The 25,417-nt window shown below is 34.5% G+C and overlaps 1 protein-coding gene across 2 annotated transcripts in view; it reads right to left on the reverse strand.

Moving 5' to 3' along the window:
• Positions 1-609: 609 nt before the first annotated feature.
• The window catches only part of LOC127964480 (collagen alpha-1(XXVIII) chain-like), a 38,744-nt gene continuing 13,936 nt past the window's right edge, over positions 610-25,417 (reverse strand). For both annotated transcript variants that reach the window (XM_052564698.1, XM_052564697.1), the window contains 31 exons: positions 24,176-24,229; positions 23,938-23,982; positions 23,112-23,138; positions 22,980-23,024; positions 22,821-22,865; positions 21,755-21,808; positions 19,143-19,211; positions 18,157-18,225; positions 17,977-18,045; positions 16,510-16,578; positions 16,114-16,182; positions 14,091-14,159; positions 13,920-13,988; positions 13,722-13,793; positions 11,680-11,748; positions 11,493-11,564; positions 10,536-10,604; positions 10,307-10,375; positions 9,471-9,539; positions 9,263-9,331; positions 8,323-8,391; positions 8,064-8,132; positions 7,575-7,643; positions 7,257-7,337; positions 7,110-7,145; positions 6,429-6,465; positions 5,776-6,333; positions 4,089-4,348; positions 3,783-3,981; positions 2,792-2,983; positions 610-1,454 (listed from right to left, as the gene is read on the reverse strand). In XM_052564698.1, the coding sequence (XP_052420658.1) occupies positions 1,447-1,454; positions 2,792-2,983; positions 3,783-3,981; positions 4,089-4,348; positions 5,776-6,333; positions 6,429-6,465; positions 7,110-7,145; positions 7,257-7,337; positions 7,575-7,643; positions 8,064-8,132; positions 8,323-8,391; positions 9,263-9,331; positions 9,471-9,539; positions 10,307-10,375; positions 10,536-10,604; positions 11,493-11,564; positions 11,680-11,748; positions 13,722-13,793; positions 13,920-13,988; positions 14,091-14,159; positions 16,114-16,182; positions 16,510-16,578; positions 17,977-18,045; positions 18,157-18,225; positions 19,143-19,211; positions 21,755-21,808; positions 22,821-22,865; positions 22,980-23,024; positions 23,112-23,138; positions 23,938-23,982; positions 24,176-24,229 (2,820 nt within the window). In that variant the 3' untranslated portion in view covers positions 610-1,446. The remainder of the gene's footprint in view (positions 1,455-2,791; positions 2,984-3,782; positions 3,982-4,088; positions 4,349-5,775; positions 6,334-6,428; positions 6,466-7,109; positions 7,146-7,256; positions 7,338-7,574; positions 7,644-8,063; positions 8,133-8,322; positions 8,392-9,262; positions 9,332-9,470; positions 9,540-10,306; positions 10,376-10,535; positions 10,605-11,492; positions 11,565-11,679; positions 11,749-13,721; positions 13,794-13,919; positions 13,989-14,090; positions 14,160-16,113; positions 16,183-16,509; positions 16,579-17,976; positions 18,046-18,156; positions 18,226-19,142; positions 19,212-21,754; positions 21,809-22,820; positions 22,866-22,979; positions 23,025-23,111; positions 23,139-23,937; positions 23,983-24,175; positions 24,230-25,417) is intronic.

Raw genomic sequence — 25,417 nt, forward strand, 5'->3', positions numbered from 1 at the left:
TACTTTCATCTGAAAAGAGGACTGAGGACCACTGAGCAACAGTCCAGTTCTTTTTCTCCTTACCCAGGTGAAATGCTTCTGACGTTTTTCCTGGTTCAGGAGTGTCTTGGTTCTAGGAATGTGACAGATGTAGCTCTTTTCCTGAAGACGTCCGAGTGTGATGACTCTTTGATGTGCTGATTCCAGCTTTTCCTGAAAATCTTTCTAAGGCTGTGGGCATCCTTGCCTGTGCACCTTTTCCTACCACATTTTTCTTTCCAGTCAACTTTCTCTGAATATATTTTGATACAGCACTCTGTGAACAGCCAGCCCTTTCAGCAATTACCTTCTGTGGCTGACCCTGGCTGACTTGTGGAGGGTGTTGATGATTGTCTTCTGGACAACTGTAAAATCAGTAGTCTTTCCCATAATTTTGGTTGCATGTTCTAAACTATCCCAAGAGATACCCAGTATTTACACTCAAAATTAGTCAAACTAATCAAGCTCAAAATGGAATATTCGCATTTTTCTTATGTCTATCTATCTATCTATCCATCCATCCATCCATCCATCCATCCATCCATCCATCTATCTATTCTCGGTCAATAACAAGCACAAAGTTAGACATCATTATTAAACAAACATTTTATTCAAGAATTCCACAACAGAACACATTCAAAAATATCATTTGTATTTGTATAAAACAAAAAAATGTCTACAATTCAATAACAACTTATTTCAGACAATGGTTAGGAAAGGGTTAGTTCATAAAAAAAGGCAAACATGTTTTGAATAAAAAAATTCAGGAATGCAAATCTATTTTGTCTGAATATTATCATAAAGCTAATGTGACACATGAAAAAGAATATATACAAAATGTTTTCTTTTTTGAAAAACAAAAACAAAAATCACAATTGCCTTTAAATTATTAGGACTTAGTGGCTTAACTATTTGATTTGTTTGTTTATTTGTTTTATTCCCTACAAATTGATAATATCCCCATAAAACCCCTAAGACATAATTAATGATATTTCAGTCTACTAAATCTGCCTGTGGCTTCACTCAAGTCACAAATTGTAACTTAAATTTTAAATAAAACAAAACATATATACAATCAATTCCCAGTGAATAATATTTCTGCATGTCACAACTGTCACATGTAGAGCAGTGCACAGATTCTCAGTGGATGCCAAGAAATATAAGAAATGTGAATAAATGGCCTTTGCAGCTTCATAATTACACCTGTGTTTCACTTTAGCAGGTGCGTTTTCATGAAATATTTTTGACTTATTTGGTGCATAAACATTTTCTCCAGATCCTGAGCTTAAAGATAGGGAACATTTTTATGATATTATAATAAGAACGTCTGAATGCTGTAGGCATCTGTCATTGGGGTACACCATCACCAGCATAAAGTTCATTTATTGGGGTTCATTGTAGAATCAGCGATGTTGATCTTCATCCCGCTTAGCCTGCTATGAAAACAAAGGCAGAAAAATTCAATAAAAGATGCCAGAAAGATGCAAAGCATCACATTTTGGAATGCAACTGGTTCTTGACTCGAGAACGAGTCAATCTTTCGTTTGTTATCTGGCTCAGCTCCGCGTTCATCTTCAGTTCTCTCTTCACAGCAGTTCAGTCAGTGTACTGTTTGAGTGCATGCATTACTCCGAGATGTTGGTTTGTTTGAACTCAGAGGGAGGGTCAGACACATTAAAAAAGTTAACAGCTCAAGTCATTTGTGGATTAATGCGTATTGGAGACGCGAACCGTTTAAAATGATTCAGTTCAATTTGGTGAACTGGTTCAAAAAGATCCGGTTACATCGAATGATTCGTTCACGAACCGGATATGACAAACTACTTTGTTTTGAACTCTCTCACAACAGACACGGAAGAGAAGACAATGCTGAATAAAGTCGTAGTCTTTGCTATTGTTGGACCAAAATGTATTTTCGATGCTTCAACAAATTCTAACTGACCCTCTGATGTCACATGGACTACTTTAATGATGTTTTTCTTACCTTTCTGGACATGGACAGTATACCGTACACACAGCTTCAATGGAGGGACTGAGAGCTCTCGGACTAAACCTAAAATACCTTAAACTGTGTTCTGAAGATGAACGGAGGTCTTATCGGTTTGGAATGACATGAGGGTGAGTCATTAATGACAATTTACATTTTTGGGTGAACTAACCCTTTAAACAGTCCATTCATGCTAAAAAAACCCTCTAATGTAGCTGAATTAAAACAATTCTGCAGGGAAGAATGGGCCAAAATTCCTCCACAGTGATGTGAAAGACTCATTGCCAGTTATCGCAAACACTTGATTGCAGTTGTTGCTGCAAAGGGTGTCACGGCCAGTTATTAGATTTAGGGGGCAGTTACTTTTTCATGTAGTGCCAAGCAGGTTTGGACAGCTTTTTTTCTCTTTAATAAATGAAATAATTATTTCTAAACTGCATTTTGTATTTATTCGGTTTATCTTTGTGAAATATTTATAATATTTTGATGATCTGAAAAAGAAAGAAAGAAAAAAAGGGATATATATGTGTGTATGTATGTACTGTATGTGTGTGTGTGTATGTGTGTTTTTAAGGTTTCACTTAATATTTACATTTCATATTATTTGAGCTTCATTTCAGTTACCAAAATGTATTTTATTTGTTTTAGTTTTTATTAAATAACAACATTAAGTTTATTTTTATGTAACAAATGTAACAAATATTTGTTATAAATGTAATAATTAATAACACTGCTGTGGACAGAGATTATCTCGAATGAACTCATGTCCGTAGGAGCGAATGATACCTGTGCTGGTGAGGACACACGTCTTCTTGCATTCTTCTTCTGTCTGGAAGCGGTTATCGTTGCCCTGACAGCCTCCGTACCAGAACTGAGCACAAGCGTTTGCCTGTTTGTCGTAGTACCAGTGAATGACATAGTTTCTACAGGAGCCCTGACTCAGACTGAGCGAACACCGAGGATCCAGAGGAGCCGATTCTGGGCGAAGGAGAGAAAGTTCTATCACTTAACACTTTCAGAAAATAAAAACTATTTTTTTTTTTAAATTAGTTCTGAAAACTTTCACAATTCTGAAAACTTACTATAAAAATAACTATATTTAACCATTCAGAAAACTTAGTATATTAAATTTAATATAGTCAAATTTTCCATATTGCCAATAGATTTTAGAACAACTTTTGTATACAAAATTAATATTATTTATTATTTTTATGACAAAATATCTTTAGCTTATCTGTAAAATTTATGTCAATATTTATGTTTTATTACTGCTTTTGTATAAACATAGTATTTTGTTATCCATTACTTTACATATTAATAATATAATTCAATTTAATACATTTTTGTATCTAAATTATATTATAATGTTATGTTATGTTATATTATACATTTAAAACTATTATGTGTAAAATTGTATAATTATAGATTTATATTTATTTGTATATTTATATAATAAAATATCGTTGTTATTATTATTTTTGTCCAATTTATAATATTCCATATTATCCACGTTTGTTTTATGTAAAAAAAAAATAATATTCAATTAAAATCTGTTTTATTTGTTATTTTATAATATAAATAAATAGTTTGATCATACATATATATATATATATATATATATATATATATATATATATATATATATATATATATATATATATATATATATATATATATATATATTATTCATTATTTTATATTATAGAAACATAATGTGTAACATTTAATAATTCAATATCATCAATAATTGTGTAAGAACAGTTGTATAAAAAACTACCTTTTGTCACTACTGGACGAGGCTTTGCATTCACATTCACTGAAGTAGAATGTGTTGATACTGATGATGATGATGATGATGATGATGAAGATGATGTTCCAGGCTGTACAGGTTGCACGGTCTTATTGACTACAGCAATAGTGCTTCCACTTTGGGTTTGTGTCTTGTCTAGATCCTCGCCCCCATAGTCTTTCTCCACCTGCACAGAAGCAACAGCACAGAATCAGACAGCGGTCGGGTTCATATCAGTCTGCATTAGTCTAGCGTTCATAAGATATTCACAGGAAGTTAGTTGTGTTGATTGACCTGTGTTTTGATAGGGCCGGTGTTGATGGGAAGAGTTATGCTGTGTCCTCTGCCTCTAGAGTGAGTCTGAGATCTATCCAGTGAAATCTCCTGAAATCTGTTCCCATGGCCATTATTCCCGTATGAAGAAACATCCTCTTGGCCGTTACCGTTACTGTAGCCATATCTGTTGTTTCCGTTCAAGCCGTTGGTAATCCGGTTGAAGTACAGGGCCCCGTTCTCATCCTCACAGAACTGGCTGACCAGCTTAGACTCCAGAGCTGCAAGATGAGACCCAACACAGAGCAAGATGCAATTATATAACCTGGACTTTACATTTGAAACTTTTCATCTTTGCAATTAGGGTTATCTTGCTGGTGATACTTGCTGGTGATTTTTAAAAAATGAATGAAAATGAGTTTTAAAGAGTTTTATTAGACTAAGACCCAATCCCAATTGTACCCCTTACCCCTTCCCCATGTCTCGATTCTCTTTTGGTTGGAGGTGTAGGGGTAAGGGGTAAGGTGAAGGGCCAGATAGCCCTTCAAACGAAGATTTTTCGGGACCACACTTCAAACGAAGAGGTATGAATTATCTCGGCAACATGTCTGCTACAGTGCAAAAAAAGACACATAAGTGTTCCTGTAGCTCAAGTGGTAGAGCATTGCGTTAGCAAGCACGAGGTTGGGGGATCGAATCCCGGGGGGGGGGGGAATTGTTAGTCTGTATGCAATGTAAGTCACTTTGGACAAAGCGTCTTATTGTCTTTTGGACATTAAGGTTCTGCTAAATGCATAAATTTAATTTTAATTTAATTTAAATGTAAGCATTTTTTTGGCATTAATCAATTTTTTTACGAAAAGTAATCATTTGTTTTATGTTACATTTTATTGTGAGTTCCTATTAACGGTCATGTAACTCAAAGAAATGTTTGCAAAAAATCGCTAATATTTGCTAACGTCATATCAATACAGACTGCATGATAATGCCAGAGCTTATGTCTGATCGGGGCGATAACTGCCGTAGACTAATCCCTCCAATAATTAGAAATCACTAAACCATTTTCACTGATTCATTTTAGGGAATCTGTTCAAATTGTTCATTTCAATAATCCGATTCAGACCTCTAAAATACTCATGAAAGTCTCTGGGTGGCATGTTTTCATTTATTAAATTGTTCATATGTAGGTATTTGTAGGTATATATATAAACAGATTCCCTTTGCATTATACATTTTTAAAATAATTGGTGATAATGGCTGTTTAAAAAAAAAAATTGTAATACAATTGTATTCTATTTTTTCAGCATTATATTATATTATATTATATAGCAAAAAAATGTATGCTATTTATGTATTTATTTTACATTTCCAAAAATATAATGTAAAAAAAAAATTATTGGCCTAACGACAATATTCAATATTGTTAATAAAATTTTTTACATGTCTGAATGTATGAAATATATATTGTTTCATATTATATTTCTTTTTAATACATTTTATTTTTATATAAAAAAATAGTATTTCATATCAAATATAATATTTTACTCTATTTTTCACCCTGCTGACAGTATTTATTGTCAAAATTTGTTTTATGACAACTGTAAGAAAATCTAGCGCAATATATTTTTTATATTGCCCAGGCCTAAATGAAAAAAAAAAAAAAAAAAAAAAACTTTCTGTATATAGGTTAATTTTCTCCCATGCTCACCTGGCAGTGTGTTGTAGTCATCAATGAGGAACATATGTTCACTGTCAGGGTCAGAAGCGATGAGGTTGAGCTCCCTCAGGAACTCGGCCTGTGTTGGGTCAGAGGTGTTCACGATTCCCAGCGCATACATCTCGATGTTCGCCACTTGAGCCTCTCGTACTGCCATATCCAGCTTAACAGGTTCTCTCTTATCCGTCTGTCCATCTGTAATGACGATGGCTACTTTTCTGACCCCGTTCCTGGCGCTGTAAAAGGCTTCTTGCGTGGCTTTGCGGATGGCAGTGCCAGTGTAGGTGCCCTCTCCCATGTAAGGCATGTTCCTGATCGCCTTCTTGACATCCTGCTTGGTCATATACCTGGCCAGGTTAAACTCCAGATGGACGTCCAAGCTGTAAAGAACTAGACCGATTCTTGTGGCATTACGGCCCACTGTGACGCGGTCCACTAAAGCTGTGACGAAGTCCTTGATGATCTCAAAGTTTTCCGGGCCCACGCTTTCAGAGCTGTCAATCACAAACACCAGCTCCATGGGCCTTTCCTTGCACTTAATACCACATCCTAGAAATATATGCAGTCATATCATATCATATGAAACACCTGTTTTACTCATTATCAAATAATTTGTTTTGTCATAATTAAAGTGTAGAACTCACCACAAATCTCCTTAATTAGCTTGATTATGTCTTCTCTCTGAAACATAATAAAAATGACTGAATTTGCTAATATTTACAGTGCATGTGTATGCACTAAAATTAACACATTGATCAGTTTGATTATGTCTTGTCTCAGAAAAATAATTAAACAATTACTGTATTTACAAGTATTTGCAATGCATATGACTGCATAGTTCTCCTAAAATTAACTCCTTAATCAGCTCAATTGTCTTCTCTTTGTTAAAACACTGAAAAACGACTGAATTTGCTAATATTTACCATGCATATGTTTGCATAGTTTTCCTAAATTAACTCAGTATTATAATGCATTTGGTTGCATACTAAAATGTAATCATTCATTTCTGAAAAATCATAAAAAAATGACTGAAAATACCAGTATTTGCATTGCATATGGATACATAGTTTTCCTAAAATAACTTACTTTAACAGCTTGATTTTCCTCTCTTCAAAAATAATTAAAAATGAATAAATTTGCTAATATTTACAATGCAAATGATTGCATTTGTCTGAAATGATCTCCTTAACTGGCTTGATAATGCCTTCTCTCTAAAAATTATTAAATTATAGAATTTTAAATATTTGCAATGCATATGGCTGCACAGTTTTTATAAAAATTAACTCCAAATACAGCTTAAAAGATGCAAATTTATTAAACCTTACCGTGAGCCCTTGTTCGCCCTTGATTCCCGGTCTTCCCTAAAGAGAGAGATTAAAACGCTCATGTTGTACAATATGATTTAGTGTTCACATTTAAAACTCTGCCTGCTCTTCCACAAAAGCTGGTTTATAGTAACTAAATGAACTCACAGCTAGACCTGGCGTCCCTGGGTCACCCATGTCACCTCTCATTCCCTTGAAGCCCCTCTCGCCCTGCAAACCACGATCACCCTGCAGGACAGAGATTTACAGATGAATTAAAGGATTCACATCATACATTTTTACTGATGATTTTTATTGCTGTAGTCGAGTTCATTTGGGTCATTTCTTGCTATTGTGCCTCTAAGACATCTATGTAAATTCTCTTTACACATGTAATATGTGATACAGAGTGCTTCACTTATGTATAAGCTACATGTCTGCTGCCGAGTCTTTATGTTGTCAGTATGATTTAAACCAACGTCTCACCTTGGAGCCTGGAAGTCCCTCTCCTGATGGGCCCCTCGGCCCTGTCACTCCAGGAGCCCCCTGATCACCCTGATGGATTTAACAAACAACGTTTATCATGACTTGAACACAATCCTATGTTGTATTAGAGCTGGACGGTATTTTGAATATTCATGATTTCATGATATATATCTGATATGATACATATATAATATTAGTATGGTCCACATCCCAAAAAAATAAAATACTGTCATTATTTATTCACTTTAATGTTATTCCAAACCTGTATGACTCTCTTTGCTCTGCAGAACAAGACATTTCAACTGTTTCGATTTCTATTGACTTCCATTATATATATATACATTTTCAATTGTTAGGCTGACATTATGAAAACAAAACACCTTTTTTTAAAGAGTAAATACAGAAATATCCAGATGAAATGTTAAATAAATATATAATTTTAGTTCTATCACCCCTCGCTTTAATGCAGGTAGTTGATAGTTCACCTACTTTGGGTCCCTGAATGCCTTCCCCTGGGGGTCCTTGTGGTCCTGCAGGACCTGGTCTTCCCATGTTGCCCTGAAACAGCGAGACAGCAGGATTAATATGAGAGGAACAGACAGCTTGTCTTCCTCAATCCCCACAGCAACACAGACAGACTCGCTGTGCATGCTGGTCAGAGCTCTTGTTCTGGACGTGTGGGGCGGTCAGTATCAGTCTCACTACTGTTAGGAGAGTTTATATAAGATGACATGGATATCAGTCTTACCGGTGGTCCCTGCAGTCCTTCACCAGGTGGTCCTGGCAAACCAGGCAAACCCCTGAATCCAACGTCTCCCTGGAATGAAAGCGAAGTTTTACCAAAAGCACCATTTCAATTTATTACATCTATGCAGGATATTTTAATGTTTCCATCATGTGTGTGACCCTGGACCAAAAAGAAAAAAAAAATACAGTCATAAGTGTAAAATATACATCTGAAAGCTGAATAAAAAAAAGCTTTCCATTGATGTATGGTTTGTTAGGAAAGGACATTATTTTGCAGAGATACAACTATTTGAAGGTGCAAAAAAAAAACTAAATATTGAGAAAATCACCTTTAAAGTTGACCAAATGAGGTTCTTAGCAATGCATATTACCAATCAAACATTAAGTGTTGATATATTTACAGAAGGACTTTTACAAAATATCTTTAACAAAACATGATCTTTACTTAATATCCTAATAATTTTTGGCATAAAAATTCTGACCCATACAATGTATTTTTGGCTATTGGTACAAATATATCTGTGCTACTTGTGACTGGTTTTGTGCTCCAGGGTCACAGATGATTAAACACACTGAACTCTATACAAAGGTCATAATAGTAAAGTATATTATGAGTATAAATAATATATTTGTTTTTTTGTTTTTTTATGCTACAATCTCTGAAGCAATTGGTCATTGATACATATACAGAAATCAGTGTGAAAATATTAGCATTTCAAAGGATAGTTAAAACAAGTAATACACAATTAACTTAAGTCCCTCACAGAGCAATGACTAACTTAAGCTCTATATTTCCATTCTGTTCATTTCTATGTGGATAATTGTGTAGACGTTGTGTAAATAATCATGCCATATTTAATGAAGTTGAAATTGCTTAACATTTCTGAAAGCCACAATTGACCCTTTTATACGATCATGAATAAATGAAGTGGAAACTTCACCTTTGGTCCAGGAACACCAATGCCTTCAGGGCCGGGCTCACCCGGTGCTCCTGGTAAACCAGGCTGACCCTGTGTAAAATAAACACACATGCTCACATACCCAGCAACAAACTTAATTGATGGGAACTGTGATAAAAAAGCGTTAAGTGAAGTATATGGGCATGCAGTGATGTTTTATGGAAATAGGTATTTGTAAGAAGTTGCTTACCACTGGACCAGGAAATCCTTCACCTTTAGGCCCAAATGGTCCAGACGGTCCTGGGTTACCTCGATCACCCTAAATGTGATAAGGAAGGAATACCACTTCATATTTACTGGTTAAATGTTTGGAATAGATATGTTTTTAAAAGGAGTGTTTGCTCAAGGTTCCATTTTTTAAAAATCAAAAATACAGTAAACACAGTAATATTGTGAAATATTATTATAATTTAAAGCATATTAAAAGAAAAGAAAGCAGCAAAACACTTATAATACTAAGAAACTTTATTAATATTTAAGCATTCATAATATTTATTAATAATTGAGCAGCAAATCAGCATATTAAAATGATTTCTGAAGGATCATGTGACAGACTGGAAAAAATTAAGCTTTGCATCACAAGAATAAATTACATTTTAAAATATATTCTAATAGAAAACAGTTTTTTTTATTGTAATATTTTACATTTATTATTATAATTATTATTTTCTTATCAAATAAATGTTGCCTTGGTGAGTATAAAAACAATACAATTATTCCAATTGTCTATATAAAATGTTTGCTGTTTCATAATTAGCATTAACAAAATGTCTCTTTATAAATAAATTTCTTTCAAAAACATGTTTAAAAAAAACCTCAATATTATTCCATAGTTTTGACCAGTAAGAAAAAAGCTATATAGAGCTGATTTATGATTAGATTAGTCAAAATCTCTTTACATTTTCTTTTTCTTTCACAATCATTACACAACACTTTTGATCCGTTATAAACATATTGCTCAATCAAACTCTCTTATTCCTTTAACTCTTTTCTTCAATGTTCGACAGGTTAAAGAGTCCCACCCACCTTTGGCCCAGGCAAACCGTAACCAGTCTCTCCAATCGGTCCGGGAGGACCAGCGGGACCCACATCACCCTGAAGACACGAGAAGATGAGGTCATGACATTACCTCTCTGTGTTATTGATGAATGTGAAATAGAAACGGTATGATTATAGTGTTGGCAGTGGGCCATTAATGGAAGACATCTCCCAGCCTGCAGGGGATGGCACAGTTGTAGTAGCTTAGCATTGTTACCTTTGATCCTGCAAGAGCTCGTCCAGGTAATCCCGGCATGCCCAGCCGTCCTGGCGTACCTGGCTCTCCCTAAAAAACAACAGTGTAATGTTCCAGTGATGTAACTGCATTACTGCTAAAACTATGTGAGAGAGAAACCACAGGCATTTCTTGCACTGCTACTTCAAACAATGAGTGGTTTGGTAAACTTGGAGTTAAAAAATAAATAAAACAAATCTATATATATATATACACATAGCTTTTACTGTCACTTTTTATTAATTTAATGTGTTCTTGCTGAATAAAAGTAATTTCTTAAAAAAATAAGCATGGTCCAAATAAAGTTCTTAGTAATGCATAATAATTAAAAATTAAGTTTTTATATATTTACAGTAGGAAATTTACGAATATTTTAATGGAACATGATCTGGATGGATGAAAGATTTTTGTCATAAAAGAAAAAACTAAAATTTTTACCCATACAATGTATTTTTGACTATTGCTACAGATATACCCCAGTGACTTAAGACTGCTTTTATGGTCCAGGGTCTCAGTTAAAAAAATACACCAACCATGGGGAAAAACACTTTTGGTGGACACCTTACTCAGCCTTACTGACCCCAAACTTCTGAACAGTAGTGTGTAATATATGATTAAATATACTGTATTTAATACTAATGCTCAGTGATTCCCAGTTCCCAGAGAATCCACATGCTGGTAAAATTAAAAAAATAATTATAATAATTATAGCCTGAATGCACTGTAAATTGCTTTGGATAGATGCATAAATGTAAATGTAAATGATTATAAATCGATAGTTTTACTGTAAGAACATTTGTTTCTATTAAATCATTTAGGCCTACATACTATTTTCACAGCGTAGTCATTTAACTTGTTATTTAAAACATTTTGTAATGGAGAAAACGTTAAAATACTTCCAGAACCAATGTTGTGCTCCATTTCTTTAGTTATTCTCACCTTTGGTCCCGATGGGCCACTTATGCCAGGAGGACCTGACAACCCTCGAATGCCACGCTGGCCTTGATCTCCCTATAAAGATTAGAACTCAGAATATCAGTCAACATATACTGTAGATAATGATACTTGAGTCTTTTTTGACATCCACCAGATTAACAATATACTCATACAGGAAGAAAATCTGTACCTTCTCTCCTTGAGTGCCAATCCCCGGAGCCCCCTCAGATCCCCTCAAACCTGTCGCCCCAGCTTCACCCTGATGAAGAGAAACACAATGCATTTACAGTAATATCCACTTAAAGGGATACTCCAGCCCAAAATGAACATTTTGTTAATAATCACTTACTCTCATGTCGTTTCAATCCTGTAAAAGCTTCGTTCATCTTCAGGAACACTATTTAAAGGGGGGGGGGGGGGGGGGGGGGGTGAAATGCTATTTCATGCATACTGAGTTTTTTACACTGTTAAAGAGTTGGATTCCCATGCTTAACATGGACAAAGTTTCAAAAATTAAGTTGTACGTTTGAAGGAGTATTTCTGTTCCAAAAATACTCCTTCCGGTTTGTCACAAGTTTCGGAAAGTTTTTTTCGAGTCTGGCTCTGTGTGACGTTAGATGGAGCGGAATTTCCTTATATGGGTCCTGAGGCACTACTGCCGGAAGAGCGCGCGCTCCCGTATAGCAGAGCAGAGAGAGGCTGAGCACAGCGAAATGTAACAAAAGGAGTGTGTTTTTGGTTGCCAGGCCAAGACAACCCTGCACAGATTACCAAAGAAAAAACAGCATTAAGGGACCAGTGGATGGAGTTTATTTTTACAGAGCATCAATGGAGTTGTGCAAGTGTTTGTGTTTGTTCCCTGCATTTCTAAAATGCTTGTTTTACAAACAAAGCCCAGTTTGACGACGGATTTGCGTATCGTTTATTTCTTAAGGATGATGCAATCCCAACGAAAAAGGGTCACGATCGTGTGTTGGAACCGCAGGCGGTGAGTAAAACTGCTTAAAATATCTCTGCCTCCTTGTTAGTGCGTCCCCTCCCATGCCGGAGACCCGGGTTCGAGACCCGGGTTCGAGCCCCGCTCGGAGCGAGTCCTTGCTGCTGCTGCTCTCGTTCAGTTTCAGCCTCGGGATCTGATTCTGGATCATAAATAAACGGCTGAATCTGACTGTTAGCCGTGGTTTGTTTTGGATGATGGTTTTTCCCTCACAGTAATGTCACAGCTTCCAGATGCTCTCAACGCAAAAGCCTACTGGCGCTCGTGATTCTTTAGCTCCGCCCACACGTCACGCCTCCAGGCGGTCGTGTTTTTCTGGGAAAAATCGGTAAAGACTATCTTTCTCTTATGAATATAATAAAACTAAAGACTTTTTGGAGTTATGAAGGATGCAGTACTACTCTATAGGTACTCAAGATTAACAGGATATTGAGTGAAAACAAGCATTTCACCCCCCATTTAAGATATTTTGGATGAAAACCGGGAGGCTTTTTACTGTCCCATAGACTGCCGAGTAAATAACAGTGTCAAGGTCCAGAAAAGTATGAAAAGCATCGTCAGAATTGTCCATCAGCCTTCAGTGATTCAACAATTACATTATGAAGTGTCGATAATACTTTCTGTACGCGATTAAATAAACAACAACTTTATTCAACAATTCCTTTGTCAACAGTCTCCTCTGTGTCTCTCCATATCACCATATGCTGCGTATGCTCTTCTTTGTCAGCCGTGCCACAAGGATGCACTGTTTTCTTTCAAATCAAAGAGTAAATACACACAGAAACAGTGCATCTTTGTGACGCGGCTGACACAGAAGTGCGCAGGCAGTTTGAGTGATGTGGAGAGACACAGAGGAGACTGTTGACAAAGGATTTTTTGAATAAAGTCTTTTTATTTTAAATTTGCATATTAAAAGTGATCTCGTTGCTTCATAACGTTATGGCTGAACCACTGACGACAGATGGACTATTCTGAGGTCTGATGGACCTTGACACTGTTATTTACTTGGCAGTCTTTGGGACAGTCTCAAGCCTCCTGGGTTTCATCTAAAATATCTTAAATTGTGTTCCGAAGACAAACTTTCAAAAGATTTTTTTGAGAGAAAGTGATTAATGACAAAATTTTCATTTTGGGGTGGAGTATCTCTTTAACTTGCCTATTTGACTAGAGCCTTATCTAATCTCAGTCACGTTAGATGACCTCACACCAGTCCCAACATCAGAAAGCGGAGTTACCTTTTGTCCTGGAGCTCCATCCTCGCCAGGAAGTCCAGGTACACCAGCCAGTCCTGAGGCACCAGGGTCACCCTGAAGAAATAATATCAGTACTAAGTGCCATTTGTAAAGTCTTCATCATAGTCAAAAAACTAGCTGCCATCCCAAATGTCCCATACATTTTTAAACCTACACCACCCCAGGTTTAAGAAAACAAACCTTTGGTCCAGGTTCGCCCTGCCCTCTCTCTCCCGGGGTTCCCATCTCTCCTGGTAAACCTTGTTCTCCCTAGAGAACAAAATGGAAAATAATAAAAAGATTAAACCAAAATCACATTTTTATGGTTCCTTTGACAGCTTTCCATTAATTATAATCTTTATCAGAACCAACCTTGGGACCAGGGAAACCCTCTCCAGGGGGCCCTCTTCCTCCTGGAGGCCCTCTCGGACCCTCAACACCCTGATATTGAGAAACATTGCATTAGAAAACACAACATATAAGATCACTAATAAAAATGATATAAATAATAAACATAGCATTGCATTTAAATTATTATGTTTACTGCATTTAAAAAACATAGGAAATCAAATGTTTAGAAGTTATTTTTCTTTAAGACATCTCTTATAATCACAAAGGCTAAATTATTTAATCAAAAACACAGTAAATATTTAGCAATATTTTGAAATATTATTACAATTTCAAATAAATGTTTTCTATTTTAATATACTTTTAAAAGTAATTTATTCCTGTTGTGCAAAGCTGAATTTTCAGCATTATTACTTTCGTCTTCAGTGTCACATGATCCTTCAGAAATCACTGAATATGCTGATTTGCTGCTTAGTTATTATTGATTAATATTACTGATGCTCAAAAATTAATAAAAGTTATTATTATTATCAATGTCAACAACACAAGTTTTGCTGGTTCCTTTTTTGTGGAATCCGTAATACATTTTTTAAAGGATTATTTGATAAAGTTAATAAGTACAGAATCGATTTGAATAATAAGTATTTTTTAATATTATAAATGTTTTTACTGTCACTTTCACTCAGTTTAATTTTTGTTTATTGATATTTTTAATATTACTTAAACCAAACATTTGAATGGTAGTGTATCAGTTTTTGACTTAGATGACAACAATAAGAAATGTTTCTTAAATTAGCTTGTTAGAATGATCTCTGAAGGATCATGTGACTATTCATCTGTCTGTTTGTTATGACAAGGTGCAGTTTAACTGCCCTTACCAAAAAGTAGTATACTTCAAGTTTATTTTACTAAGTATACTTAAGTAAAGTTCAAGTATATTTTTAAGTATACTTTATGTAGCAAGTATTCAAATATCTGTGTTCTAGTAGTATACTTATAAGTGTACTGTTTCAATACTCTTTGGGACTAAATTGTCCCACTTTCTAGATTATAAAAGTATACTTTTAAGTATCCTTTAAGTATAACAGTAGCAAACTTTTTTACAAACAACTAGTTTACCTATATGTTGGTAGTTTCTACTGCAGTTATACTAAAAGTTAACTTATACACTTTGAAGTATAGTCTCAGTAAACTACTAGTCTAGTAGGTTTACCGTTACTGCAAGTATACTCATAAGTTTTCTTCAGTGAACATTACATCATACTTTAAGTATACTACTGTGTTCATATTTAGGTTTAATTTGTATTTGTTGTATGAATATCTGAAAATACAAAACATCCAAAGCTTCATGCATTATTTTTTTAAACACTTTAATGTGGGTAAGTTTCATAAAAAATCAAGAAATAAAATTTTGAACAAAAAGCTGAAAAAAGACTATGAATTGGATTCAGAATGAAAATCAGGACGTAGATGGAGTCGATCAACACCCCAAAACTTGACTGTAATTATTACCTCTTCATCAGTCAACATTTTATTCCATAACATAATAACATCATAATTTGATGTTGTTTCATGTCAGATGATCATGTTAGATTACATGTGTTAGTATCTGTTGTTTCTTTTTTCTTCTTCAATTGTATTTTTTTTGGAAATTGTGCAGAAGATGTGTACTAGCGCCCTCTACTTTATAATAATGGAAACACGGATTTTAGGAGTATAGCGCAAATATATTTAGACTATTTGTAAGTGTAAGTAAAGTATACTTGAATGTAATTTTAAGTATATTTCTGAGGAGTACATAAAGCCCATTTCTGAGAAGTACATAAAAAAGTAAACTAAAATCATACTTTGCTATTTTTTAGTTTAAAAGAAGTATACTAATAACACACTCGAATAAACTGATTTTTCATACGGGTGAGCACAACTCGATATATTTTATGAAATAATGCATGTCCAGTCATGTACATTTTCTAAATTTATTGGACCCTGTAAACAAGTCAAGAACAGTTAAGAACACATAAGTCAAGGATCGGACACGTCGTATCACCTTTTCTCCCTGAATGCCAAGCCCTGGGAGTCCAATCGGTCCTGGTAAACCTGGAGCCCCAAGTTCTCCCTGAAGACACAGAGACATGAGTCCGTTTCAGATAGAGTAATACATCTCTAAAATCCTGAGATTGAATTTAGGGACTATTTTGAGCATAAGAAATGAATGGTGTTTTATTCAATATTAGCAGGTAAGCAGAACTCATCTTTTCCCACAGTAAGCTGAGCTGCGCCGCCCTCCCATCTGCTCTTTCTTACTCTTTATTACCCTCCCACAAGTCCCTGGTGTTTAAATGGGAACTTAAGGCCAGTTTGCATACTTCATTAAGCCTTTTGTGTGTCGTAGATGGTGTGGTTGTGTAAATCCCATTCATGGGCTGATATATTTACAGCCCACCTTACTGCCTTTGATTCCAGTGCCCGGCTGTCCTCTTGGTCCCTTTGGCCCCTCCAGACCCCGGTCCCCCTGTCAAACAAAAGAGGCGTCATCAGCCCAGTTTCTCTGAAATGCTAGCCTCCCTTTCTCTGCCATTCGGGTGCATTTACTGCATTGCATGTATTGTTTCTTCATCTGCGGATTTAGAAAACACCTGTTTTTCTGAATGATGATAATACAGTGTAATCCCTCAGGGAGCACTAATTGTTGTTTATTCACAGTGGCTCAGTTTGTGTGATGGTCGTTTGCACCGATAACGATTAAATTAGAGCTTATCCAAGATTATTTTTTTTTATATTGGTTTTATTCTATTTTGTAATTTCAAACACCACTTAATTAACAGTTATTAAATTAAAACCTTCTCCTGCAATTAATTTCTAGTGTTATGTTTTTTATATTATTGTCTCTAAATGCATTCTATTTATTTTTACATTTTTATTTATTCTTAGTAATTTTATATAACTTCCATTTAATATTATAAATTAACTTTTAGATTTGCAGTTTTTAGTCTAAACTTAATTTTGTTATTTGTTCTTATCATTTTTATTAGTTTCTTTTCATATTTCCATGTAGAGAAAATATTTTTTTAAATATATATAAAAATATGATTATTTAGTTTAGTTGTTTTTTTTTATTATTTGATTTCAGATCCATTTCAGTTACTGTAAACTATTTTTAATGGTTTTAGTTGAAGCTAATGATAACACATTTCTTATTGTCAAATGTATTTAATTTGTAAATATTAGCAGAATATAAACTGATGAAATAGCATTGATTAGAAAAGTCAACATGTAAGTATATGCTTACTAATGACAAATGCAAGATGGCTTGATTAAATGTGTTTTCATTTCCGCAATAATTACCTTAAAGATAAAGCAATATTATAAAGATTTATGATAATATTCACAAAACATTTGATATATCTAGAGCATGTATGAATCCAAAGCAATACATTTATTTCTCTGGAAATATGGGTCAAAAAATTTATTAAACATCCAACCAATGCCCCTTACTTCATTCACTTCAAATTGTTTCAAAACCTGAATTGCATCTTCATGAATACTGAATATCATCATAAATCTGAAAAATATTGAGATATAATATTAGTTTACAGTAGCATTTTATACACAGTTCTGGCTTTGATGTAGACCTAGTTAGAAAACAGATCCATTAAATTCTGTCTTGCATCCTCAGGCTGGTAATGCTCGGCTAATTTATCTGGAACATACAATAATTAATAGCCTTGGGTTTTGAAATGAGGATTTACCAGGGAACTTTAAGCCTCTAATGAGGTATTATTAAAATGACAAGTCTTTAATGTATTTGTAGATCTTCTCAGATTGCCTTTGGCTGCTACAAATCTCCAAGTAGATTAAAGAGCATAGAGACATTAGTGAGAATAAGTTTTTTCGGGGGGGCTAACCTTACCTTTGGACCTGGAAAGCCCTCTCCTATTGGTCCTTTCTCTCCTTGAACCCCCTGTGGCCCTTGAGGCCCCTGATTTGTTGAAGAAATGTGAGTGAACATGTCATATAGTCAAATCTATGGGTGTAAATTCAGTATGTGTTGATTAGTAAACCGTTGTGGAAGTACTGCTTCTGTACTTACAGGCAGACCTGGCTCGCCTATGCCTTGCGGACCAGGAGGACCTGGTCTTCCCTGAAATCCCATATCTCCCTGCAGACGGATCAAAGATGTGAACAACTCAGGAGAAAAAGTAAGAAATACTATAGCAAAAAAAAAAAATCTAGAATATCTGAGAATCCACAATCATAACCATCCATGACATCTACAAAAAAAAGCACAATGAAAATCTCCTTTTGAGTAAAAAAAAGCACATTGGAGAGGATGCTGATATTCATAAGGCCATTTATAAGTAAAATGAAATTCTTATGGCTTGAAATGAGATATTTATAACAGTATAATAGACTACTTGCATAAAAAGCATATACTGTAAATATAGTTTTTCACTCTTTTTCTCCCAATAATATGTCTTTGTAAGATGATATTTAAATGCTTAGTTTTATGATCAAAGCTTTGTATTTTCAAAACATGTAATGTAATGCAATACAATGATGATAGAGAGACATTCCTCAAAGGTTACTTTTTGATACTTTTTTGATGTGATTTTTCTAATGAATGATAACTGGATAGTTAAGTAAAACTATGGTTTTTCTAAAGCCATTCTTATGCTTACTGCAAAAATCCACTTAAACCCTTGGACATTTGTATAGTTATACTAAAAGGACCTTAACTTGCTAACCTCAATCAGACAACGGAGGGCTTGTTGTAGATTATGTGCAATGGTTTTTAAGAAAAGTTTACTTGATGTTGATCAATTAGACTCCTTAAAATATGATACACTAGGCATTATGGGGTTCATGATTAAGGTGTCTCACGGACGATGGGAGGACAAACACCCCCCAACCCCCCCCCCCCCCAAAAAAAAACATCTTAAACCAGCCTAAGGTGGTTTGCTGGTCTGAGTTGGTCTTATGTCTCAGCCAAGGTGTTATGATGGTTTAGCTGGTCTCTGCAATTTTGGAGAATTTCAGAATTTGGAGATTTGCATTCAAAAGGTAAAAACGGCTAACCTTTGGTCCAGGAAGACCAATTCCACTGTCGCCCTGAATTCCAGGAGGACCAGCAGAGCCGCGCTCACCCTGTGATTAATTACAAACAACAACAAAAATACAGATTAGATACAACTAGTTCATTAAACATCACATTCATAAGAGAAATGAGAGAAATAAGGTCTCATGTATGTCATTATCTTAGTGCTGTCAAACGTTTAATCGATTAATTTTGAAGATATAAACTGTATGTGTTTGTATTTACATATAAAGTTTACACAGAGCACACACATATATTATGCATTTGAAAACTTTTATTTTGGTTGTGATTAATCGCGATTAATCGTTTGACAGCACTAATTTTTATTTGTAAGGACAGTTCATCCAGAAATTCATCCAGAAATTTTGTCATAATTTATTTACTCTCAAACTTCCAAAGCCACTGACTTCCGTGGTATTTTTTTTCCCCCATACTATACCATCCTTCTTCCAAATGTTGTGCTAAAGAGAAGGAGGAAATTCATACAGGTTTGGAACAACAATGAGAGTGAATAAATAAAATATAAATCATTATATAAATATATATATAGCATCTCAGAACTACTAAAGGTAGTCTTTGTAATCAGGGAATTAAAGTCGGAACCAGAACCGTTAAATTATTTACGATGCCTGTCCATATTTAGGGTGCTTAAGAAGCATTGCACCATCTGTAGAAGTATTATTATGGATTATGGCCTTGTATTTTGGCCAGAAGTATCAGTTTAAAGTAAAATCGTCTTAATGATGAATTAGCTTTTTTACAAACAAGCAGCCTTGTACTTCATAAGATGTAAATTAATGGACTGTATTTGTGTGGATTATTGTGATGTTTTTATCAGCTGTTTGGACTCTCATTCTGACAGCACCCATTCACTGCAGAGGATCCATTTGTGAGGAAGTGATATAATGCTACATTTCTCCAAATCTGTTCCCATGAAGAAAAAAAAACCTCATCTACATCTCAGATGGCCTGAGGGTGTGAGTACATTTTCAACTAATTTTCATTCTTGGGTGAACTATTCCTTTCATTTTCAACCAGGACTTGACCCATAAAGAGATGTACTGTGTAAAAAAAAATACAAAGTACAATCCAATTTAATCAAGTAGGTTAATCTGCTCATGACATTTACAGCACGCTCTCATGTGCTGCCTTTCCACATGCTGGAAATTCTCTCAGTTCACGTCACCTGCATGTCTGTGCATGAATTAATATTTTGCACAGGATTTTTCCATCATGCACATTTCTACTGTTATTAGCTTCCAAGACAATAATCTCAATAAACCACCCATAGTCCATTTGGTGACCAAACAAGCCCTCTAGCATCTCACTGGTTGACTTTAAACCTCAGGTTTTTAATAATAACGGCTGTTTATATCACGGTATCATCTATTTTTAGATGAAAAACATGAAGTACAAAACAAATTTGTTTCATGGTGGGCTGTGACATTTTGTGAACCTGTGCATGTATAAAGAAGGATCCCTAATTAGTGAGGACATCTGCAGAGCTGTCTGAACCTCTGAATGCTTCCTGCTGTTAAATTAAACAAGGGGAGACTACTGGCAGAGCAGCAGATCTCTATTAAAGAAATCCAAAACATGTCAAAACACGCTGGATGCAGTTTGTGATCCCTTTGTACTGGAGACATAGAAAATTGTAAAGAATTGCATCTATTTTCAATATAATAATAGTTCATAGTCAAAGAAAAAAAGGCATCATTAAAGAGCCATAAAAATAGTCCTTATAACCCATGCCAATATTTCTAAGGCCATGCAATAGACCATCGTCAGAGTCATTTGGACAGGAATACAAACAAGGCTGTTAGGAATAAAAGTACTGTGTTTTTCATGTATTGTACTATTGTTTAAGAACATACTAACTACTCAGCTGATAAAACTTCTTTCTGAAAAAATCTTTCAGTACATAGACTCCACAAAACAAGTTATGAGCTGTGATCTTGGAGGACCTTGATACAGTGGATGCCATTGGAAAGACTAAACATGTCCCTCACAGCCTTATGTTATTCATGTAAAAATCAATGTCATCTAATCTGATTAAGGTCTATAGCTTTCTGTTTGTAAACAAATTAAGTGTTATTAACTTTTAAATATTCGTGTTCCACAGAAAAATTATAATAATAGCATACGGGTTTAGAACAACATGAGGAGTAAATAATGAAAGAAATGAATTGTTGGATGGACTATTCCTTTATAATATGACTAAAACAAGTAAGACAATCTCAGATGCATTGTAAATGGATGCAAACATCATACTGTTCTTGTCAAGGCCTAGAAACATAATGTTTTCTTCTGTTAAATGGTAAATGAGTGCATCATTTAATCAGAAATGGAATTAAATGATTATTCCTTCTAAAGAAATGTGAATGCATCAATATTTCTCATAAATTTTTGCCAGAATGTTCTAATGGATTTTATCTAATGATTATAGCAAACAAACAAGCTTCCAGTGCATGGGGTTTCTCATGCACAATAGCATGCTGGAATCACAGGAGACGGTGAAATTTTCCAGGTGTGCGTGTTAAACATGATGAGCTGACATTTTCAGGATAATGGTTTGTGATTATAAGCCACAGACCTTCTTTCCCTGTGGGCCTTCTGGTCCGATGTCACCCTGTGGTCCTGGTAAACCCTGCAGGGGAAACATCAAAGAGTGTGTTACAGTGTCTATCATCAACATATGAGTCTCTAAGACATTATCTGTAGACACCAAAGCATTATGCTGCTTTACAATACAGGAAAATGTACGTTTAATCATATGTTGGGGGAAATTCAACATGTGTTTTAACATTTACCTCCTGAAATATATTGAAGCCAGTTTCCAGCACAGGGTAAAAGATTAGGTAATCAGTAACTGAAACCTTTTTTTTACTGTAAATGTTACTGATTTTTTTTTTTTTTTTTTTTTACATTTTAAACTATTTCCATAAAATACTTTTAATATTATTTACTTTTTTTTTTCTCACAAAATCCGGAGAAAAAAAAAAGTCTGAATTGTGAGATATAAAAATTCCAAATCAATTTATATCACATTTCTTAGTTTTTGTATTACAATTATGAATTTACATCTGGCAGTTCTGTGTTTTTTCTCAGAATTGCAAGACAAAAGTCTGAATTGTGAGATAAAAACGCGATATAAAAAAATTAAATGTCATAGTTATTAACTTTTATATTTTTTAATCTTGTGTTGGAATCAAGCATTTTTCAAAATAAGCTCTCAGATTTAGATTTAGTTTAGTTTTAACATCTGTCTCAGGTGATCTAAATGCAAGCGGTCATTGCAAAATACAGCTGTAAACGGCTCACTCAAATCACATTTGCATATTCAAAAACAAATGCTCACCTATTCACCTGTCAATCAATTACAGACTAAAAAAATAATCTGGTGTAGGATTTACTTTTAAACAATATACACTCAAGAATTGCTACTAAATTTCACAAATAATTTACAAATTTGAAAAAAAATTTTGTTGCAACACTCTAAGGGTTAAAGGCATTAAAAAACATTATGGCTTTAAAAGAAATCAACTGTAAACCATAAACAATGTGATTAAACAAATTACATACGCATATGTATAAATAAAAAGTCAGATGTTATATTTTTTATTAAATAAATAGATATGTAATAAATGTATCAAACCCACCTGCAGACCTCTGGCCCCTTGAGTACCAACTGGACCTTCAGGACCCTGTCAGATGGTATAATATAAACACATTTAGCATTTGAAACATATTCTGTATTACTGTGTTCACAACATATTGGAGGAGTGTGTAGAAACTGTAACTTCTGAAGGGTTACGCACTCGGTCTCCTTTGATTCCTGGAGTGCCACATTCTCCTCTTTCACCCTGTAGATGGTCAGAAAAAATCATAATCATGACAGTCTCATATGCCTCCACATAAATATATTATAAATCAATGCAGGGATTTAGTACCTTCTCTCCATTGTAGCCTGGTTTCCCCTGGGAACAAAACAGAAAGACATTATTTATGTATGTATTATTCTTTTTTATTTTTTACGTTTATATTTGCTTATTGGTCAATGATGTGACACTAATCTGGATCTATTTTCTATTTTTTAATGCAGTTCATACACACATTCTTGAAAACACATTTTAATTTGTGAATTAATATTAATTTAAATGTTTTTAAGGCTTAAAGTCTCAAAAAAGTGTGGTGTAAAACAATCTTGGAATTTTTTTTTAAATAGTTTGAACTAATCTTAAAAACTAACTTAAACATACTAATTAATGTTTTGAAATAACAATGAATTTTGTCCAAATCAAAGTCAGTGTTATGTAATAAAATTTCATCACCAGAAAACCATACAACAGGAAATGACATCAACACCAACATGGTCATCTTTAATAATTGATGATTAGTACAAATGTGTAATTAGTTCACATTTGCAAATAAATGAACTTGAATCATTAATAATATGCATATGCATACACACGTTGTATACAGTATACACTATAAAGTAGTGTTTTTGTGTATGTTTGTGTAAATTTATATCTATATATATGAAAATAAACATGTAAAATAAAAACATTTTTCACAATAATTTCATACATTTATAAATAAATTCTTTGAAAATTAAGAAAATTAAGATTAAGTTGTGTACAATATCTGATAACAATTTTCTTGATGATTACGTCACTTCCTTAAACCTTTTTCCTGTGTTTTTTTTTTTTTTATTTGTTCAGTCATGTAGCAAAATATTTGACGAATAAGCAGTGATTTTGTGACCTTGCCCCTCACCTCTGTTCCTTCACGACCAGGAAGTCCACTCAAACCAGATTCACCCTAACAAGAGCACAAAACAAGTGTTTTTCAGAAAGGGTTATAAAATACAGTTTGTCAGTCTTGATTTCTGTACAATTCATTATGAGAAAGTGTTAATGAAATCTAAAGTAGAATTATGAAGTGCATCCACAGAAGCAAGCGCAAAGCAGAGAGAATGACAGATAGACAGCAGGACTAAAAACAAAATACTGACCTTTTGACCTTTAACCCCAGGGGCTCCATCCTCACCTGGGCGACCCTTCTTTCCCTGCAGGGGAGATAGGAGAAAGTGAGAAGCTGTGTCAACTCCACCCAAAATGTTTGCTCAATATAAAAATGAATGACCTCATATGTCAGTTGGGTTTATTAGACCCATAAAACTACCCAATCAAAAATTTTGTGCATGCAAAGGGATAGTCCACCCCGGAATGAAAACCTGAATGCATTTCTTTCTTCAAAAGAATAAACTTTGTTTTAAAAAAGTTTGTTATCAAAAAGTTTCTGGACACATTGACTTCCATTTTACGGAAAAAAACGCCATGGGACCCAAAACTTTTGGGTTATCAACATTCCTCAAACTATGTTCCACAAAAGAAAGAAACTCATATAGGTTCAGAATGACATAAGGGTAAGAAGATGACAAAATATTCAGTTATGGATGAACTACCCATATACCGCATTTTCCGGACTATAAGTTGCACTTTTTTCATAGTTTGGCTGGTCCTGCGACTTATAGTCAGGTGCGACTTATTTATCAAAATTAATTTGACATGAACCAAGAGAAATGAACCAAGAGAAAACATTACCGTCTCCAGCCGTTAGAGGGCACAGAGCACAGAGCGCCCTCTCGCGGCTGTAGATGTTAATGTTTTCTCTTGGTTCTTGGTTCTAAATAAATGCGAATTATAATCCGGTGCGACTTACATATGTTTTTTTCCTTTAAATTTCCTTTAAAATGTTGTTGAGTTCATTATTATTATTATTATTATTATTATTTTTACCAGTACAAATGAAACAATTCTTTTTAAATCAATATAACAGTACTACAAATGACCAAGGACAGTCTATGAGTTCACTTGGCAGCTGGTCAGTGCTAAAAGTGCTGACCAGAGGAGGTTCAACTAATGAGAACAATTACTGAGGCCTGTCATTTAAAGTCATGGGAATGTGTGGAATCCAGAGAGGAGAAAGCACCTGGATAATGAGGGTTAGGCGTCTGTCAATAAATAACTTACTCTAACATGAACCTGCCTCCTACACATTTCAGGTTAGCATTATAAGCATTTTCAGCCAAAACATGCAATTACATTCTCTTCACTTTCAACAGTCTGAACAAGAAGGATTCTTCTTTTGAGGAATCTTATTTTGTGTTTTGCCCAAGGTGGTCCTGAGGGGTCCTGAGAAAGACGATAATTATCCTAACTTTTACAAAGCGAAGCAGCTATCCAAAAAGTCA

The sequence above is a fragment of the Carassius gibelio genome, chromosome B9 (assembly GCF_023724105.1).
Source record: "Carassius gibelio isolate Cgi1373 ecotype wild population from Czech Republic chromosome B9, carGib1.2-hapl.c, whole genome shotgun sequence".
Lineage (NCBI taxonomy): Eukaryota > Metazoa > Chordata > Actinopteri > Cypriniformes > Cyprinidae > Carassius > Carassius gibelio.